The 22,679-nt window shown below is 39.5% G+C and overlaps 1 protein-coding gene across 6 annotated transcripts in view; it reads right to left on the bottom strand.

The window, feature by feature from the left end:
- BIRC6 (baculoviral IAP repeat containing 6) overlaps positions 1-22,679 on the bottom strand; it is a 174,355-nt gene that overhangs the window by 14,891 nt on the left and 136,785 nt on the right. For all 6 annotated transcript variants that reach the window (XM_032102542.1, XM_032102544.1, XM_032102545.1 and 3 more), the window contains 2 exons: positions 8,207-8,417; positions 180-325 (listed from right to left, as the gene is read on the bottom strand). In XM_032102542.1, coding sequence (XP_031958433.1) covers positions 180-325; positions 8,207-8,417 — 357 coding nt within the window. The remainder of the gene's footprint in view (positions 1-179; positions 326-8,206; positions 8,418-22,679) is intronic.

The raw sequence follows: 22,679 nt of genomic DNA on the forward strand, positions 1-22,679 counted from the left end.
TTCCTGATCAAAACATTTAAAACTACTACAATGTTCCTACCACCTTTGAAAATGCAGTCAGTGGCTGGGGACAGGAGGGAAGTGTTTTGTCTTGCTTTTAAGCTAATTTATAAGTTATCTGTAAATGACTGTATTACAGATAAACAGCATACAGTACTTATGAAGTGTTTCTGTTTCACCTTGGTTTGCTTGGCGCAGACTGGTGGTTGCAGCATAAACGATCTCTGCAGTCTTTTGGATGTCTGGCACCAGGAGGGTCAGTCCCTCTGGTTCTTGATCAGAAGCATCCGGTTTAACTCCTGCTTTAGCTTTGTCTTTTTTAGACCTGCGTGGGGCAAAGAAATAGGATATAACATGAGGGAATATTTTTCAACCAGACATACAGTATCCAGTGCATTTGTCAACAGAGGAAAATACCAAAGATAGAGGATCAAGACTAAACCAAGCCTTCTGAAATGGAATCTCTCTCGGTACCTTCAGGCTCATCACTGAATGCAGCAACCAGCAGTTCCAACACTGAACAGGCTATGCTGCCTTGGTTTGACAGACAGATGTACAGCTGGTATGAGGAGTGAAAGTAGGAACACAAAGCCAGCGATTCCAGTAGAGCAGCTTCTGCTTCAACCTTTCAGGCCTCCCGATTGTTACCCTGCAGGCTGACCTGATGTCTGCACACCTTCACGTAGTATTAGGGAACCTTGCAAAATCAAGCTAATCATGTCATGAATATGCATTTCATTCTTGCAGACCATTGTGCAAAATTAAGTCGTAAACAGGTGATAAAGTGCTCCTTCCTGCTATACAATACACTAGCAATTACTGAAGATACACTAATGGTAAAACTCTAGGAAACCTCCAGTAAAAATTCACAGCACACAGATGAACATCAACCCAGGCACCACAGGACCGTGGGTCAAACATGAAGTTTGCCTCTCTTTGCAGTTCTTTTCTGGGCTATACAAATGTAGACCTTTTATTTCAATAAACAGTTTAATGTAACATAATGTTAAAAGTCTTGAAATATAAAAAGGACCTAGGTTACACTGGATGTTTATAATCGAAGTACTGCAAATCAAAACGTCAATTTAACCACTTCAAATTTTTCTAATGACATTTTTTGAAAATGCAGTGCATACTAACACTGCTGTTTGACAGAAGCTAGTTGGCTAGTAATTTAAGATATATTTAAATCTTTAGATTGTGACAATCCAGTCCTTACTAGCATAGATAGTCAACTGCTGAAATGAGGACAAGGGTATTTGATACTAATGTAACCTACATGTGTGTATTTAAAAGCTTCTGTGTTTCAAGAGCTTGCATAAATTTACAGTCATTCTGCAAATCTTAGGAGATTTTAATGCTAACAGCACCCAAATTATTTTACAAAAATTTCTATACATTTTTGTTTCAACAGCACTTGATTCTTTTCAGACCCAAACAAGTTCAACAGCCAAGTTGAAGTGGTTTTCTCTTTCTCACTAGCCTACCTAGAAGCAAACCAAGAAACTATCTGCACGAGTAAAACAGCAATTTAATGTTTTGATATAGCAAACATATTTCACCAACTATAACCTTTCTGTGTTTTAATCTAGACTGAAATAGTGCATAATGAATGACTCTCTAAACTATTCAGTAGAGGTGATTACTGAATATGGTCTCTGAACTGTACCTAATCAAATAAGAATATCCCTAGAGAGCATTAATAACAAAATACATTACTGTAGCATGGTCCATTTTCCCTGCTCCAGATTTAATCCAAAAGGATGTTAGCCCATTGCAGACTTCAAGCTATTCTGAGCTTTCAGATCCTTAAAGTTAGGAGGAATCAAGAGGCATTAGAACCAGGCCCAGGTCGCATTTGAGGAACACTGTATGACAAAAAAGCAGCAACTGCATCTCTTGTTTATACTTTCCGATCCTTATTATTGCATTTTTCCTTGTGGAAAGCTATGCCAATATTTTTTGAATAACCTACTAAGCACCTTCAGAAATATATATTTAAACCTACCAGACCTCAGTGATAACTGGTTTTAACATCATGCATGTGCCAGCAGCTACCAGTCCCTAGAAAGGTACAAGATTTAGATCTGCCTGCTATTGATGCAGAAGCCTTAAGCTATTTGCTACAAAAGCCTTGGAGAAATTCTGGCTGAGGTAAATGTCAGTGGGCATTATGCAAGAGAAAGATGTGTGAAAAGCAATAAAAATCTGCTTGGTGAAGGTACTGAAAACAAAATTAATTCTTACAAATTCATTTTCAAAACAGTGTTCTTGTGACTCTTTTATCTTCCACTTGCTTTTACAAACAATTTAGACTACTCGTTTGGTTTTCCTCCTTCTATTTGGTCTTAGAATCAAAAAAATCAAGATGTTGACCTCATTAAGCAAAATGCTTCACCACATGCTTAAAAACTCCTACAGAGTGACTGACAGCAACTACCTCAGCAGACAAGGAATATATATCTAGTTGAAGCAGTAGCGAAAGGATACTTCTACTCAAATGCAAACATTCAGTACCAATAACATAATTTCCTCTTGTTCTCCCTGCAGTCCACAGCAGTTACACTTCAGCACTTTTGACCTGTCAAAGGAGAATGTATTCTCCAAACATCTCCTGTGCCACCAAGGAAAGGAGATTCTGTCCACTGCGATCATGAGCACAACAGAAAAGCCCTGCCCTGCCTCTCCTCAGAACAGACTTTTGAAATCACGTGTTTGCAAAACAGCTCTGCCCTGACAACTGTAGGTATCTGGGGCTTGTGTGAGTGTCTACATAATGGAGTCAGGCCATACCTGTGGAAGAGCAGTTTAGGAAGTGAAATGCAGGAATAAATCTAACTCAGCCACACCTCTGCCCCATCCAAGTCTCATTTTTGACCTTGATTCTGCCTAATCATGGATTTCAGTCAGTTTCTTAGGGAGGGTAAGATAGCTGGTACACAAATTCCCCAAATTAGACATACTGCCTTATCAACATTTAGCTTCCTCACACAAGTCTTGCTCGTATATTCCAATGGTTAGTTAGGCTAAAGGTAACCTTTTTCCCCACTTTTGGGGAACAAACTAACTGATATTGCCATAGCATGCAAGACTCCTATGAATGATGACATCCATTTTTTTTCTTTTGTCTTCCTACCCTCATTTGATTCGAAAGAATATCAACTTAGTGTCATCAGTCCTGCATGGTTTGTGAGATCACAGAATGGTTTGGGTTGGAAGGGACCTTAAAGAGCATCTCATTCCAATCCCCAGCCATGGGCAGAGACACCTTCCACTAGACCAGGTTGCTAAAAGCCCCATCCAGCCTGGCCTTGAACACTTCCAGGGATGGGGCATTCACATCTTCTCTGGGCAACCTGTGCCAGTGCCTCACCACCCTCACAGTAAAGAATTTTTTCCTACTATCTAATCTAAGCCTACTCTTTCATTTGAAGCCATTCCCCCTTGTCCTGTCACTGCATGCCCTTGTAGAAAGTCCCTCTCCAGCTCTCTTGTAGGCATCTGCCTCACTATTTTATTCTCTACTTCAGCATTATTCAAAAATGTTTGGAGAAATTTACCAGTACATTACAGTTTCTCAGTTTATTTACAATCAACATACAGAAAACCAAGTAATTCCCTAGACTCTAGATGGGAAAATCTGTCAAAGGTTCCCCAGCCATATGTACTCTCACACCGATGATAATTTTTAAAGCTCATAGAGTTTTGCCATCTGAGATAGAACTGAAAATCATTGCAGACATGAACTATTAGACTTCATTTTATATTTCTTTTACATTAGAAGACAGCAGTTCTTTCTAAAAACATATCCTTAAAACGTGTTTATCATGGCTATTAAATAATGCAATTTAAAGAGAACAGGTGCACTGTAAGCTTAAAATCTCACACAGCTCTGGAACTGAAGATGGAGGTGTGAATCTGGTCTATGTACCCATCTCCCTTATGTAACAAAACATCCTGGTCTGGAAAACCTAAAAGTCTATTTTATTCCCTAAACTGTATGGTTATAAAAGAGCTGAGACAAAAATGTAATTCAAAGCCCATGAAAACGTTCAAAGGGTAACACATATCACCGATGCACTGGGGAATCTTAGAACACACAAAGGAAACAAAGCTCAGAGTCACTGTGAGGGTCCCAGTCACTCAGAAAGGTCAGCAGCCTCCATGAGCCTGCTGCAGCCTTGTGGCTGCTGTATGGACCCTACAAAATAACTCCTTGATCAGACTCAATCTTGGAGTCCTCCAAGGTCAAAGTTACAGCTTTACTGAAGATGATTATTTTTTTTGTCCATAAACTATTTCTCAGTGTGACCTGAAACACATGGCATTGCTTTGTGTGCACATGAGAAAAGCAACCTGATGACTACTCTGCCATTTATGAGCATGTATAACATGGGCAAAACATACTATTAGCTGAGAAAATATCATTCTCCCTTCTTGGTGTCATCTGCACTGCTGCAGTCCTGCCTGGACTCATTCTCTCTCCAAGCTGTGTATCATACATGAGTGATCCAGAGGCACCAGTAGGGCCCCAGCTTGAGAGAAGGAGTTGCTGGGAACTACACAGCTCTCTCAACACCATATGAAGGAAGAGATGAAATATTAGAAGTGAAGTCATAAAGCCAGTAAGATACTTCAGCTGTTTCCTTGCACTCTATCAGCCTGCACAGAAATCTGTGTATGCAGATAGCTAACAGTTTTATCAAACTCCTGAGCTTTAGTGCAGGAAAAACCTTTATCTAAATGTTATGATTTTCTGAGTGGAGGAGGAGCCAGATATTTAATTTAGACACAGAAACTTCCCCATACAGTTTTTCAGCCACTGAAGAAAAAGCAGAGAAATGTCAACTCGTATTTAAAGAGATGACAGTCACTAATATATTTGCTAGAAGAGACAGCAGTGTACATGCTAATAATTTAAACCATTAATTTAGCTTGTGCTAGAAGATGACAGCCTTCTCTTTACGCTGTGCTAAATGAATAATGAATTATACGCTCCCAAGGCAACTTTAATTTTCAAAGTCAATACTAACACTTCCTCACCCATGCCTGATACTTGGAGGTAAATGTGGTGGTACAGAATGATACCCTTATCAAAGCATTCGCAGACTAAAGCCAATGAACCATTCAGCCCCTGTGCACCCGAGTGCTTATAGCCCAATGTTGCTCAGTCTTAGACTGGGGTTCACTGTCTTGGGATAAAACTAGCCTAGGTTTCAGTAATTCACAGATTCTTAAACAAATCTCCTGAAATCAGGCAAAACAAGCAAGGGACTGTGCCTTTGCAAATGACCACTGGTGAAAGCTGGTAACCTCCTCCCAGATGGCTCCACCTGCCCCACCCTGGGGCTTGAAGCACTATTTACCGACACGAAGCTGCAGCATTCCAAAGCAGAGGCTGCAGGACTGCTTCCTGCAGACAACGATCAGCTCCAAACTTGAACTTCAGCATGCAGCAATAGGAACTGATAGCTGTCTTGTGAAGAAAAGTAAATTAAAACAAATTAGGCCTTGATTCTTGGGGCCCAGTTCTAAAGAAAATATTTTTTGTTTGCAAATTGCACTCTTTCACATAGAAGTTCTCCAAAACAGCAGTGAAGACAATGAAAAACCATAGCAGAGAAAATGCCTCAGGCCTACCTGGTTGTATTCCAGCATCCCCATGAAGCATAGTTACGAATTTTAGAGGAAAGCTTGCTATATAATACACCACATAAATAAGTCACCATCTCATTTTGCCAGAATCAACCATTTGGCATGAGGCTCACCCAGCAGATGTGGTTCCTGCTTTGACACATCAGCAGCTTTCTGCAGCAAAGGCCTCAGCCATCCCAGCAAGCTGATGTCTCAAACTCAGCCCTCGTGGCAACTCACTACACCAGCCTGCCTGCTCTCCAATTACTGATGGTTTTTGACTCCCTAGCAGTCAAAACAGTCATGAGAAATCATCCCATAACTAAACGTAGTCTTCTCCATTATCCAGAAATTTCCCAGTTTTCTAACAGAATACTATGGCCTTTGAAAGTAAATTCAATGCTAACTGGAGTCCAAAACTGTTCCCCTTAAATTCTGGATCAAAGTGGACACTCCCACTCCAACATGGAGATGACATTTGGTAGACATGCAAGTCTGCTGCTCAGAGGATGTGATGTTTTGCCTTTGAAACTAGAACCTATAATTATGGGTTGTTGTTCTGGCAATTTGACCTAAAAGGAACAGCAGATTGTCTCATTTAAGAAATTCATGCCAACACTTGCTTATATTTCTGGCACACCTTCAACTAAAAGGCTGAGAATTCAAACCTTCCACTCCAGTGATTCCAGACTGTTGTTGTTTTCATCCTTGTCTATACACTGCTTTAAAGACAAACAGCACTATGCTTAAACCAATGAGTAAAAGACAAGCTGTCCTTTTGTGCTGGTATATCAAAGTAAAACAAGAAAATTGTGCAGATAATGTACAAAGAACCGACCACAGAATTCTTATCAAATCCATCTACTATTAAAATACTACCAATTGTGACTCTAGAATTCTTCTTTGTTTCCAGATCCTAAGCTGGCACTGAAGAACTACTCATACTGTATTTACTTTACAAAATTGAGGAGCTTATGAACAGTAGTCACACACCATTCTCACAGAGAAACTTTTTAGACTTCAGCCTGGGGAAGTGACATGAGAAGATACAGGTTTCCATGGCCACTAAATCCGAGGCTAATGTGTGACCAGATTAGCAAAGAAAAAACAGTCAGCTATTCTGGTGGAGAATTATATACACAGATATTGGAAATGGATTACACAGAAGCCAAATATCTTTCCTGTTTTAAGAAGATTACATATACCATGATATATATAATATTGCCAGCAAGCACAAGCTGACTCTTTTAGGCGGGCATCCAACATAAAGAACTGGTTTTTGTCCTTCCCAGTTCTGTTTCTTCTGCACTAAGCTAGCAAAAAAAAAAAAGTGCCACTAAAGGTACTGTTCATGCTTGATAAGCAAGACTTGTAATCTCAGTCAGGAAGGATTAGAGAAATTTATGGGTAAAGTCCAGTCCATCACGAGTTACTAGAAAGAGTTCCCCAACAATGAGATTCCTACTCAAAAAGTCTCTTGGGTAGTGGTTGGTAAATATTCCAAGTTAATAGTGGGAGAAAGAACATTCTCTACACACCTTTTCCTGACATTGTATTTACCTTCTTTTCACGATGTTTCAGCATATACTTAGGGACAGTGCTAAATTTTGCAGAGAAGGACAGGTTATTATTTCTTAACAAGCTGTCTTTAAATTGGAAGCAAGTAAACAGAATCAAGAAACCAATTAATTACTGGAAGCAGAAAATTATTAAAATAAAGAAATTAAAATCTGCATTGCAACATTTATAATTACCAATGAAATGACAAGAGTATGCAAATCTACCAGCTCCTATCTGTCATACCAAAACCATTCCCTCTAAATAGTACAGTAAACCAGACAGATACATACAAATCTAGATCAAACAGATGGTATATTCTCACTCTGGATGGCAGCATCCATCCAGAGAAATATACAGAACTCAATCTTTTTTCACTTCTATATTCATATATTCACATGTCCTGTTCCAGCCAGAACAGGGTTAATTTTTGCAGTATCCAGGAGCGGGCATGGCCAGGACCCAGAGGTTATTCTACACCACCTCAGACCAGTGCTGGGGCAGGGGAAAGGGACTCTCCTTTGGGAAGAAGGGGTTCCTTCTGGTCAAGTAAGCATCGTGGAGGGAGCAGATGGGTGGTGCCAGTTCCACACTGGCAGGAGCAGCTGGATAATGCCCATTCTGAGCTGGAGGGAGGGGTCAGGGTGGTGTAACTGCAGCTGGGTTGAGCTCTGTGCTGAGCATTTCTGCATATGAATCAATCTCTCTTTTATACACTTTTATTTATAATACTGTTGCTGTTTATAATATTCAGTATAATATTGTTGTTGTTTATAATACTGTTTTCTTATCTCATTGCTGCTTCCAGTAAATTGCTCTTATCTCAACCCATAATTTTTAGTTTCTGTGCCTCTGAATCTCCTCTCCAGCCCACCACAAGGAGAGGGGAAGGTGGGAACTAGCAAGGGGCAGCGTGGTTTGGAGCATCTCGGTGGGAACACTACCTTGGGGAGTACCAGTCCTAAACCACAACGATACAGTTCAAATGAAGGATAGGGCTGATGAAAGTGCTTACCTCAGCCGGTTGGTATAGGTATCTACACAGGTCTTCATTTTAGCCAACAAGGTCCCAACAGAAGCCTGTGACTCCAACTGTTCTTCCTCCTCTTCGCTGCTTTCTCCGGACAGAGGAAGAAGTAACGGCACCATCGATGTGCAGGATGCAATAGCACGGAGCAATTCCAGCAGAGCTCGGTACAGGGGAACGTGTCGAGCCATATCCAAAACTAAGAGAGACAAACAGTTTACAAAAATTACTAAAACTGGAGGCCCTTTCACTCTTAGTGCAGATGTTTTAAATAGAAAAGCTAGATTTCGGTAATTATTAAAATACTAATGAAATGAAATGATAAAATACAATATTTTGTAATAGCCATTTTTAATTTGTGTTGTAATGGACCTGTATAGAAAGAAATTCACAAGATATCTGGGAAACAAAGGTTAACAAAAGACATGAGGACAAAAGCACTAACAAGGTATGGAACAGGATTACCACATGCTATATTCATTTCCAGTACTTAATACACAGTCCTGGCTCAAATTGTATGCTGACAGTAATCGCAAACAAAAATCTATGGCGGAAAAATTGTAACCTATGGCATAGCAGAGTAGCATTTGCTGAATCTAACTGCATAAGCATTAATAAAGACTTTCACATCACCCACTTTATTTACAGTCATCTTCTCCTTTGGGAAAATTTGTCTGCATTATTGCAAGAATATTCATGGTCCTTAAATGAATGAAGTCATCTACTAAGTAGAAGACTAGTTTTACTTCTTTTCATGAAGGAAGTATCATTTAAAAAACCATTATGCATCCTTCAGAGCACGCAAATTTTATCTGCATACATATGAACCACAAAACAGTAAAGATGAGTAAGAACATACATTAGGCAGGCAAACCTCACTGTCTTAGTGCTTTTCAGTGTGATATATACGTGTTATAGAAGTAACTGTGGGTAGAGTACAGGCATCAGCTCCTCTGATTAGGAAAGACAGGCAGAGATACACAATTCTAACGGATTCTCTAGCACCACAATGTTTATTTTTCTCCTCCACTTGTTTGGACAAATATGTAATGGATGTCATTTCAACTGACTTTGTATCATTAATAGAAATCCTGAAAATGTAGCAATAGGCAGATAGTTTAACACAGCTGCTTCCTCTGTCCCTAGGACATGCTATTTTTAACATAACTGCAGAAAATATTTGCTTTAAAGTATTCACAAATGACTGAGTTTGTGGAAAAATAAATTTATTCTTTTTCCAGCAAAAAAACCCAGACAATAAAAAGCCTCTGACAACTCACATTAGGACAGAACAAAGCACAGAAGAACTCTTTAATGTTTCATTTAGCACATCTCATCCTCCAAGCTAAAGCAGATCACAAACTTTCAAATCCTGTCACCAAACCCTTAGCTCTAAATACAGCATGATAGGACAGTATAAACAGCCAAGCTAAATTCAACAAGCCAGTTTATGCAGGTTCAAGACTGGATTTATCTCTGCCAGGAGTTCTTTAATCAACAGCTTGCTATTTGTCTTTTGAGTCCATTACAATGGCACAAACTCTTAACTGGGTGAAGTGCTGTAGAACAGGAAGAAAATTTACCAAAACAAAGTATTAATCTGCCAGGCCTGGTATCATGGCTCTAAAAACAACCCTTGTCACAATACTCCATATATCTAAAGCAAACCAAATTTAAACCCTGGCATTAAGAAATCAGTTTCGATTATCTGTTGATTCTTACATTTATATATATATAAAAAATATATATAAACAATGGTTGCCCCCCAAAAAAATCCCCACAATGTGTAAAAATAGATCTGATAATGTGTGGATTTAAAAAAAACCACACACACACAAAAAACGGGGGGGGGTGGGGGGGGGAGGGGAAGAGAAGAAAAGAAGAAAAATAGAAAAGGGGGGTGGTGAAAGAAAGGGCAACCATAAAATATATCATAACATAGTGTAGCCCTGGCCAGAAACCACCTCCCAACTGTAGTGCTGAAGACCAAGTGGCTCCTCAATTTAATCAATAGCTGTTTATTATGAGGATAGTGAGTGAGGGAGAGATACGACCTCTTAGATAACCATGGCATTTCACTCTGGAAGGCTTTTATTTATTTATTTAAACTATGAAATTTTCATGAGACCAGAATATATAATTTCAAATCCTTCAATGCTGGTTTGCCCTCTCCTTTGCTACATGGATAGTTAAGTTCAAAATTACCGTCGTGATGGGAACTGAACTGACATAACTTTAAAGTGGGAATGTTTTCCAGAGAGATGAGAGAGATTTCTGGTTTTAGCAGATCCAACTCACTTGCACTGCTTTGCAATAGTTCCCATGTGAAAAAAATGAAATGCATCCACCTGGCTTCATTTTAAACAATCTTTTAGGGAACAACTACTAATTTCTTTTACCTTAATGCCAGACTCCATGAAACTCAATTTTTGGTACTATCATGTGTCTTATGCTATTTTTCTCCTTTATTATACCTACTAAGAATTGTGACTTGTGCAAGTGTATTTTTCTGTCCAAAACGCCTGAACTCTCTTCCATCCCCAATCTAAATCCTCAAAATGTTCATCGAGACTGAATACCTAGATAAATATCAGAAAAACTTGCTGTAAATGACTCAAAATTGGCAAATTACTGTTTATTATCTTCATCTGGCAGTTCCTTGTGCCTACTTTGCTTTCAACTGAAAGAATGCCAAGCTGATTTACAGTGTATGCTTCCTGCAGATACAGCTCTGCTTTCTGAAAGAGGTGAAGAAGACTTGAGCAAATGTTGAGCTCTATGCAATTTTTCAGACACTGTGTTTAAGCCGCTAGAACAAGAAGACAATCTTTTGTAAATTACACCCCTGGCCCAGATCCACTCTTTGCTAACCTGTCCACCTCCCCCTGGCATGACCAGCTGCACCTACAGATGTCCTAACAGCAATTTTCTGCACTGAGAGAGGCTTAACAAGTCCAGCAGCATTCCAAGTAGAACCTCAATGTTCAGGCTGTGCCACTCACACTCCATCACCATCCTTACTGCTTTTAGTGTTTGCAGCATATTTAGTTGGGATTTAGGAAACATGTCTTTTCTTTAGATATCATTATGCATTTATTTGGGGACAGTATTTCAGATATATAAATATAAAAGACACAGGTTTGTAATAAAAAAAATGAATTTGATCCTGTAACAAAGTCCTTTAAGGGAATTGAATTGAAATACTACAAACATGAATTAAAACATAAAATACAAAATTGCAAATTAAAAAAGCCTATTTCCACCAAATAGAAGCAATAGAACTTTTGGACAACTATCGTCACATAAAGGTATCTGGACAACTAAGACACCAACAATTTCGATTTCAAGCAAATACAAACTTCAGTGAAGAACAAATGTTAAAAGTAAACCACTGTATTCTTCAAAGTATGCTCTCCCTTGGGAACATATCTAACTTTTTTTGTCTGACTCAATTGAGCAATGAAGGTGTATCATAACACTTTACCTGAATTAAATATGATAGCTTCTCTTGTAAGAAAAAAAATCCAACACACCATGAGACAGAAACAAATACTTTTACTTATACCAGACCTATAATTTGAATACCATTAGCACATATGTAATAAGTCAGAATCTTTTTATTTGGGTACTTTGGTTGTGTAAGAAGGTGCCAACAACCTTTGATTTCTACGGACACGCACGTAAGCACACCAAACTGCAAATACACAGCACTCCTAAGAAAATGAAAATGGGAGATTAAAATCCTTGGCTTTGTAAAAATGACAGATGGGTGTATTATCCAGGATCCTCTGTTATCCCAAAGACAAAACAGTTACTAGATAATGACAGATACCTTTCACAAAGAGCTCAGTTTGGGGCTCTCAGGCTCCTGCACCAAGTACACTCAGACCGTCCTGGCTGTCAGGCTCCCACCAGCTGTAGTGTCTGTCACATCTGTTCATTTTTGTGCTGTTGGTGCTCCCTGATTCTGTGGCTCAGTGAAGTGCTAAGGAATGTTCAGCTTCCAGCCCCACAGACCAGTTCAGAAGCTCCCCCTTGTTGACTCTCAAACAGAACTGCTGCCCCAGAGAGCCCACCTGAACTTCTGCCGGGTTTCTTGAGCACTTCTTCAAATGATTACTGTATGACACATACTTTAAAAGTAAAGATTAAATTATTTCATTTCTAGACTCAAGGCAGGGATTTGCATTCAGGTTTTATCCTGCTTCCTTGTCTGCCTTAACCAGGGCTGTCAGGATAGGTCTGCCTGGGGACAACCGCGGTGTTTCAGAGAAGGCTCCAAAACCAGAGGTGGGAACTGGCTTCTGCACCACCTGACCAAAGCTGCTTCCCCCACAGCCTGCCATGTGATTCACCACTTGCACTGCATAAATACACATCAAGGTCTCACCTTTTGGCTATACCAGCAGTTAGCTAGTTCAACCAGCAGAGCATGAAGCAGAGCACAGGCTAAAAACTGCAGCTGAACCTGGAGCGTGAGCAGGCAGCTGCAGGACAACCACCACGGCCCCTCACGGGGGCCCAGAGGCAGCTGTGACAGCCCAGGGTGACAGGGCAGGGGGTGACAGAGAACAGCAGGGCAACAGCACCATGGGGGGGGGGGGTGGCCAGATGATGGCAGCAGTGCTCTTAAAGGCTGAAATACCAGTGCTACCACACACAACTGTTGACAGTAGCATCTTTATTACCACCTTTGTTTTATTAATTAAGCAATTGTGAGTGGACATGTCCAAAAACCACATCCATATCCTACTGTCCCTGATGATTAGCAGAGGCAACAGGCAGCATACATATTTGCTCACAGTTCACATCAAAAAAGTATCTCAGGTCTAGATTTATTCTGTTGTGCTTATGGAAAGCAGAAATCTCATTAAGGTCACTGCCATTTGCTAAGATAGGTAGGGTAGGGATGGCAAACATCTGGAAAACCTTATCTGGGGATAAGGTCTCACCCTCCTTTTCCCAGTCCTTTTGGTAATAAAGGTCAAGTGTTACTAGAATCACTACAATTCAGCCAGTCTCTTGCCACAATACTTGCAATTTAGAAAGATGCTGAATGAAGGCTAAATAGGTAAAAAAATAGAGATTTCATAAAACTAAATCTCCCTTATATGCTAATAACAATCAGTCTGATTTGGGTGGAAGGAAAAGGAGTATGACTGAAGTTGTATTAAGAAGTCTTGAGTTGCTGAGCATCCTGTCTTTCAAAAACTGCAGTCTTTCATGTGCCTAAATATCATGGGATATTAAGGCATTTTGGAGAACTTTTAATCTATGCCTACTTATTCCTGGGAAGCAGTCGATTAACATTTAAAGATTGTGTTGATTTCAGAATGTTTCAATTGCTTTCCACAAATCTATTTGTTCATCACTAATATAGATCTATTTCTTACAAATATCTAAGACTAGCCATATGCAATTACAACCTCAATATAATGAAAAAGCACATGAGGGCGGGTAGTTTCACAGGATCAAGGTATCACCTTAAATTTCTCATATATCTGTAGCAAGATAATGACTCAACTGAGTCTAATATTCCTTTGCTTTCTTTTAATATTATACAATGCTCAAACAAAGAATAGCCAGGCCTAATGGCCCATTAAATAGACAGTACTGAACAGCAATAAATTTTTTTTGCAATTGATTTAACATCCTCAGTTCAGCTTAACTGGCTATGAATAAGATTATTTCCATTGCCAAGGATATTTAAAACATCATACAGAATATGCACATTTATTCTAAAATTAAGCAAACTATTAATATAGTATGTCCATTATATCAAAAAATCTTCACACTTTACAGCAAATTAAAGAAACAAATACAGAACAGTGATTAGTAAGAAAATGATGAAAAGTTCTGCTTTACTTGCATCTAATGTCAAGGCCTTCCCCACTGTGATTCTCGCTGTGACTGTACTAGGAATTCCTACCCCAAAGGAGCCTACAAACTTGATGCAAAAAAACCCCAAAACAGCCACTTGAGGAAAAATAAAAAATCAACACCTTTACCAGTTTTACAACTATGACACTGCCAAATGCAGATCCTCCTTGCTTCTGTGCTCTGAGAAAAGCTGTCTATATATGCTCTCAATCTTTCTCCTGTATGTAACTTCTCATTTTCTGCACTCATTATTTAAGGATCTAGTGAATTTCAGTTGTTTTAGAGGCCCACAGAAGTATTTTTCTTCTGTACTATCTTGTTTTACTTCTGACTGATACACATGACTGATGTTCTGCCTTTGTTGAAGGAAAGAAGGTTGTGCTGGCAGCCACAGCAGAAGGCACCACTGAAAACTATTCCAAAACTACAGTCCTTTTATTTCTTTTCCCAAAGAGATCTGCCACTGCAAATATGAGAGAGATGATCATGAATGATCAATTAAAAGGAAGTAGCTGAAAAGAAAAACGTGTTCTGGAGAGAACCCATATGGTAAACCCAGGAAATGTAAGGGAGGCCTCCTTCTTGCATGGGGTGAAGTTTCCAGTAACCCAAGAGATGCCTCCAAATCTCATTTCTTGTTTTGTTTTGGAACTGTTTCAGTACGATGTTTTATCTTCCTGGAAAGAGGAATGATTGTGTTTCGTTAAATATTCATTCTGAAGTAGCCATGTAATCCTGCTTCTGTTTTAAGCAATGTGAAAGAAAACCACTGACAGTTATGTAGAGTAACTATGTTATAAAACTGTTCTATTAGTATCATACACAAATGCTCAAAATTTACTACAGGGTATCCAAATCTCCCCTGCAAAACCCCCAAGAAAGTACCTATGTATTACAAGTGACCTATTTTTTCTTTCATAGTAATTAAGTTTTAAAGATATGGGATCATCAGCTCAGGTAAAAAGTAAAATAAGACATCCTCATTACCCTGCTACTCACTAAAGTTTAAGACCAACGTTAAGATCACGACTACAGTACCACATTCACCTGGCTCTACATTTTTCTTTTTTCTTTTATTTCACTCTTTTTAACCTCCAAATAAACTAAAAGTAAGATCCTAAAGTTCTGCCAATTTTACACCATTCCTAAAACATGCTTAGTAATTACTGAGGACATTTTTTTTTATGCCTCAGTATGTTATTCACAAACTTAAAACCCATAGCTATGATCAAATTAAAGACTTCAGGATCTCATTATCATACTAAAGATTCTCAGCTGCTATGAACACCACTGTTCAAAAAAAAACCACACAAAGGAAACACTCATTTTGTATTTTTAATTAAAACCTTCAGAAGACACAGTCTTGTGGCCACATAGACGGCCAAGCATGAGTGAGGCACTCTGTCTTTCCAACAGGGCCACACATCCTTTTACAAAATATTTTAAAACTGGAGCCGTTCTTCAGCCCCCCTTCGCTGCATCTTTGCAAACATATGATCTATGAATGCAGTCCCTGCTGCAGGCAATAGTGTCAGTTCCAAATACGTCATGCTCTGCTGCCTCTTGATTTTCTGTTTCAGAATCAACCCAGGGCAAGCCTCTTTTATAATAGGCCTAATTAACACGCTGTGTTCCGCTCTGCTTTTACAGAAAAAGGGATTGCCCACAGAGCAGTTCAAAATCAGATCTCTAAGAAAACATTAGCCTTTAGGTAAAAATGAAACAAAAGCTTTCCAAATATTGTCATCTCGTAATAATTTAATTAGCTTGACTTTTTCTTCACTTTTAAAAATAGGAGTAACACCAGCATTTTCACAGTACTGTTTTCAGTGTTAGGGAAAATGACATCAGGAGGGACTAGTCCCCTGAATAATGAAGCAGGAGAAAGCGGTTAAGCACTCTTGCAGGTCATGAGTAACAAAGCCCATGTCAGAGCAGTAAAACAATACAAGAAGGGTGGGCCTCTGAATTTAATGGGTACAGTGTCATGCTCCAAATTATTACTATTATTGTTCAGATACAGCTTGAACATTTTGTTCTTGTGGTGTCAGCACTGAGCCTGTTAGCAGTCAAAAAAATCAGATCAAATGTAAGAAAAGCTGAAGACAAATTAGAAATTAATTATTGAGGCTCCATTCAGTAATTAGAATCACTTCAACACCATGTGCATTTCCCCCTTTTATCAGAGAGATGGGACAGACCTGGAAAAGAGAGAGAAGGGTGACTAAACAATGCAAGATACAGAATGAGCTGCTGCACTATCTAAAATGAAATAAAGACATTGCAGCCTCAGTGACTAATGAAGGGTACCATAAAGACATTGCTTTTAAATTATCAGTGGCAAGAAAATGAGTAGAATTGGACTTATCAATATATTCAAAGGAATGGGCACACCATTAGAAGAAATAGTGCCATTTGTACAAGAACATACACTACACAATACATCACTTTTAAGGTTTGGAAAAGCTTAGCACTAAATGTCAGGGTAGTAAGTATTATCACAGGTTCAAAAGTAATTGGGTAAATTGATGTAAGAACAGGCCATCAAGGGCTAATAAATGAGGGGACACCACCCTTGGCAACATACTAGCAATACCAAAGTAGCATCTGCATGTCAGCCCGTTATTGTCCACTATTGGTGATAAAGTAGCAGGCTAACAACCTTGGTCTGTCTTGGCATTACTATTACGGAGTGTTCTAGGAAACTTGGAAAAAAAAAATTTAACTGCAACAGGAGATGAAAACTGTGCTCAATTATACAGGCAAAATGCATTGCTCAGGGAAGTTGGTCAGTCATCTGTAGTGGCTCAAAAGTACTGCTCTTAACCATTTCTGCTTTGCTTATTTTTTAAAGAATATTTGATTTTGGAGAAATTGAGTATTTTCAGGAAAGTTCTGTTTACAAGTCAAGTCAAACAAGACTTTTCACACATGTATCCATGAACCCAGAAAAAACCCTTTGCCAGAAAAAGTGGAAGGCATTTCATTAGGCCAATGTGTACAGTTGAATAAACAAGACACAATTTCCTGCATTTGAAAGGATGGGAAAAAGAAACCCAAACAGTATGAAAGACATGAAAACCAAACTGAGCTTTTAAAGCATAAGTGGCTACTAAAACCACACATAATCCCCAGTTTTGGAGATATTACTATTTAATGCCACACTGTAGTCCCTCATAATGGAATCCACTAGGGATCACTCTCTGCCATGAAACAGAGCTCCAAATAAACCTGAAAAGGTGGTCAGGTAATGGACAGATTATTCTTGGAGGCTACAGAGCAATCTCATATGGGGGGTTGGGAATATATCATCAACAAAGAATAATTAATGAAATCTAAAAACGCAGAATTGTGTATTCATTGGTTTTGTTTGATTGAAAAAGTGGCCCAGTGTAGAAAGGCTGTAAGCAAAGTACTGAAGAGTAAGTACATACTGCCATGGGATCCAACCTCACTGCAACTTTTTATAATCTCTCCTCTGAAAGAAAGCTGGATTTACCCATTACCAGCTCTTAAAACCATCAAAATATGAAGGAACTCAATTAAAGCATAAAGCTCTAACCAAATCACGCTTGCATCAAAAAAGAAAACAAGTGTAAGGAAGCATCAGTGCTCTAGGAATGTTCTATATTGCCAAATAAATAAAGAATAATATATAGAAAGGCATAAATAAAATACAAAATAATTTAAAAATATATATTAAAAATGTGAAGAAAGACACATATAAAGAAAGGAATTCAGAGACTGCACGAAGACAAGTTGTTTGCCTGGTCAAGGGATAAAAAAAAAACTTACTACTAATACAACCCTTTAGTATGGCATTTAGTAAGATAGAAAGGACCAATGATTTCTATTTCAGGTTGATGTACTGAAATAAATCTAATAGTAAAGGTAAGCTAGAAGTGTCAAATTACCTTCCACTTAGGAAAATAAGAAAATATTTTCTGCAGAGAATAATACAAGGTTTAAATATCCTGCACAACAACCCTTTCTCAAAAAAGTAAAAATAAATTCAAAATAAATAAGAAGGTGGAAGCTTTCCTATCATCTCATGTTAAGTGTCTTAAGTGTGCAACACTACACCGAGATGAAAGGAAAGGTATCACTACCCTCAGAACGTGGATCAGGATTTTTATAAAAGTTAATCTGACTTTCACCATCCCTGCAATGGAGGAGGGAACAGTGATTTCACTATTTTTGGCAGAAGAGTGGGCAAGCAGCCACCTTGAAATGGTCCTCAGTCTGAGCGTTACCTCTTCCAGGCCATAAAACAGTCACTAGTATTTTAGAGTAAGATGGGAATCGAAAATAAGATGGAAACCTGCCATTTCATTGCACATGCTGCAGAAATAGATGCAGAAATTCAAAATTAGATAATGAAGTTGTGGAGTGTTTTTAAACCATTACTTCAGCAGATGGAAACAGGCCAAGACTTAGGTCTTCTGCTCTGTCAGCAGAGGATACCAACACTGTTACTGGAATGAAAGGATGTGCGATTCCTGTGCTTTATTTTTTCTGTATGCGTGAGCACACCTACAAGATCATGTCCTCAGGGGCCAGAAAGGAGACTATTTAAGCATCTCATTCTGCATTAAATATCTCATTATTTCGCTTGGCCAAGATGGCAGAGCCGCTGTGCATACGCAAAACAGAACTTTTATCACTCCAGCATATATTTCAGAGAATAGTTGGTTGTTTAAATACCAAGATGGGCTTTTAGTAAACACACGAAGTGCAGGCTGAAAAGAAAAATTAAAGCTGAACAGCCTCCTTGAGTCTGAGTTAAATGAAGGGTAACCCTTTGTATTCACTGCATATTCAAAGTGCCTTAGAGTGCAAATAGCTCTTATCTGGTAAATATATCAACCATATTAATAATATGATTGGAAGAATCATCTCAGACTTGTGGAATAGGAGAATTTGCACCTTCCATACAACCTCATGCAAGTTCCTGCACCACTTACTAGAACAGATCATCCCCCATTATGTTACAGCAGAACAACAAAAAAACCTCAAAATAAAATACAATATTCTTTTTTTAATGAGCTGCATTATCTCAATGTCCTCTAGAGAGGACAAGAAGATAGAAATTCCATCATAAAAAACTATACTTTGTATTGGAGTAATTTACCACAGACTACTTCCTTCAACCACAGAGATCCATTTCCTTGGATTTGTAGTCAGGACTAAGAATACCCTCAGAGGATAGTAAGAAAGGAAATACTATGAATGGGAAGTGCCTGCATAACAATATGGGAAGTGCCAGATATATTTACAGTATTTTATTTTCAAAAACAGGAGAGGAAAAAAGAACACAAAAGAAATAAATGACAAATGCCCAGAAAATGAAAGCCTATCACTTGACTAAATAAATAAGACTCTCAACTGCTGAAGATGAAAGCCAGCCCTCACCTCAGTAAGTTCTTCAAATGCACATCGAGCTACACACCCCAAAACTCTTCCCTGAAAGTACAGTGAGCTTGCTCTTGGGAAAAGCAAAGCAAAAATGTCTACAACAAACCCTGGCAATCTGCTCTGCACATGAACAGAAAGGGATTGTTCGTTTCTTTAGTCGGGAAATTTTTAACAGCTTATCTAATTGTGCTGCCACTACTTGAGAAAGCCACTAATATGGAGAAACAAAAAACTGAGTATGTATTACTTATAGTTCTTTCAGAGGTCTTTTGTGTACTGTAAAACATTTGTGTCCTGTTAGTGGTTGCTGTATCTTACCAGGAAGGCACAAGAGTTAAAATAAAAAGGAAGAAAGCACACTGGACATTGCTGTATAATATGGAACTGTAGGACATGTAGTGTGGTGTCACATTCTCCTCTGAAGTCATATTCTCTTTTCAAAAAAGACTGAGCCTGTTGGTAATGAGGCATCATTTTTACAATTAATTCTTAATGCCTCTAGTAAAATCTGTGAATGTTTGTAGCATGTGGCACTGCAGAGCATTCTATTTCAGACATCCAGCATGCATATTCCCAACCATAATTACCAAGCCTAAATGAAACTGCTTGAGATGTACTGTCTGACTAAAGTAAAATAAGAAAAAATGACAGGACCGGTAATAGTTATACCGGAAATTTTGAAAAATGCAGTGTGGTACCTCCAGGTTTAAAGGGCTGGTTGAATGCCTTTACTGTTTATCCTCAGAGGGGAAGCCAATCTAGTACTTACAGACTCCCAATCTTGTCCTGGGAGCAGGGATACAGCTACCAATGTCGGTTTCTGATGAAGGAAAAAAAGGGAACTCCTGGGTGAAATGCTCGTGGGCCTTAGCAATGAGATAAATGGTCCAGGAAAGCCTAAGGATAAGTTCCCTCAACGCTAAACTTTACTGTCTCATGCCTTGAACAGTCAGGGCAGTGGCCTGCACTGTTTTCTCAAAATTAAACAGCCATCACAAGATGGTGACAGTCTACTGGCAGAGGGAATTTCACTGAACACTCATGGCCAAACCCGAACACTTTTGAAGACAATCACCCAGACTTTTTATTTCTCAAGTGAACAATTAAAAGTAAGCATACAGAAACTAATTTCAGGAATGAAATGAGCACCAGCTGCATCTCATGTATGATTTGTTAGCTTCTATACATCCTTGTATCAAGGATAAGCATCTAACTGTATTTCCCCTGAAAACTTATTAAGAAAGGTAACTCATCTGTGGGAGGCAGGAAGGCAAACACCATAGTTTAGTTTCCTTTTACATAAGACATATTACGCAGTGGAGTGCAAGGCATAAAGGTCTGTCAAAAAAGTATATCTCTGCTTAGTACCCGAACAGTTATGTCTGAGTGGATCCAAAGGGGAATTTTAAAAAATAACAGGTCTTTGGCAGGCAGATACAGATACATGAGCAGTCTGTCGCTCAAGCTTTCAAGACAGTCCATATTATCCTGTAACCACAAAGGTCCAGAAATTCATAGTGGGCTCAGATGAGGAAGAAATCTTGTTTACTTAGGTTTTCAGGACTGTCCTGTAAAGCACCCTCAGAAGCTTAGTCATCAGTTGGAAAAACTTCTGTTATTTAAGGCTCATAAAAACAAACACCCGACTCCTGATCCCAGAGTAAAATACTCTATCATTTAGGCAGCAGGACAAAGAACATGTGGGTGAGAAGCAGAAGGAAGAGTAATGTGGGATGTGAGAACCCCCACTGAAAGCTCATCTTTACCCTTCTGTTGGGGTTGTAAGAGGTCTAGTTTTTTTTCTGTTGAAGGAATTTTCCCCCATACTGTTACTGAGACGACAAATCGCTGGGTGCTTAAGAGAAACAAAAGACCGGGCTGCTCCTTTTGTTTCACCTGGGTGTGTGGGCAGTTGGGTCTCCGGAGTTTGGACAGAGAGGAGCTTGCTTGCTTGGGCTGCTTTTCCTTGTGCTGGAAAGCCCCGGGATCCCAAAGCCGCTTTCCCTGCCCCGCTGGGAGCCGGGCCGTGGCCGCCCTGCCCCGCGGCTGTTTCGAGCCTTCGCTGCGCTGTAGCCCTGCTCGCCCTGCCTGCCCAGACCTGCGGGGGTGGTTCCTCGTTTGGATACACCTCGTCTGCCACCCGGGATTTGTGCTCGTCTCTGCCGTTCCAGCCTGCTGTTGCCGAGGGTCCAGCCAGACACCGGGATCGGCTGCCCAGGGGTTTGTGAAGCCTTTGTTCCATCCTTCCCGGGATCCCGGGGCACCGGTGCCGCGTGCTCCCCGAGCTCGCTCCGGAGCGCCCCCTGCAGCCGCGGGGGAACCATCGCACCTGCCCTGCTCACCGGGAGCCGCCAGCGCCCCTGCCGGCTGCGAGCGGAACTGCACCCGAGGGGAAAGGGCCCGACAGCCGAGAAGGCTGGGACTGGGTTTGTGATTGTTTGCTGTTACTGCCAGAGTTATTGTTGTTTGTTTGACTGGTTATACACATATAGATATATAATAGTAAAGAACTGTTATTCCTATTTCCCACATCTTTGCCTAAAAGCCCCTTGATTTCAAAATTATAATAACTCAGAGGGAAGGGGGTTGCATCTGCCATTCCAAGGAAGGCTTCTGCCTTCCTTAGCAGACACCTGTCTTTCAAACCAAGACACCTTCCTATTTCTCACCTGATATTTCTTGAGTATCTTAACCACGAAAATCCTTTCCTTCTGGAAAATTTAAAAGGCACTTTCATTCACTATGATCAAGTGAGTGGGGACACAGGTCACAAGCTAGTCTGAGGTATTCTCTGTACATGCAGTTGCAAAATATACCACCAGCTGTATAAATCAATGAAGATCCACCAGTTCATGAATTTATGTTTAAAAGCCATATAAAACAATGTGCAGTACAGAAACAGATAAAGATTGAAGCAAAAATCCAGTCTCTCACTGAACTTAGCTAAATATCAATTTGTTGAAAAAAAATACCTCCAATTAGCTCCTTGTAGCAAGCTTCAGTCTTGACTAAGTGCTTTATCTGTCATGCAATCCAGTACCCAATTACAAACCCAATCTAAGCTGCTTCGTTGCTTGTAACAACTAGGTTTTTAATTTTCAAAGGTTTCAATGCCATGATGTTTCAACACATAATTACTCCTTATAAATTACAACACATTTCTGCA

The sequence above is a fragment of the Corvus moneduloides genome, chromosome 3 (assembly GCF_009650955.1).
Source record: "Corvus moneduloides isolate bCorMon1 chromosome 3, bCorMon1.pri, whole genome shotgun sequence".
In the NCBI taxonomy this organism is placed as follows: Eukaryota; Metazoa; Chordata; class Aves; order Passeriformes; family Corvidae; genus Corvus; species Corvus moneduloides.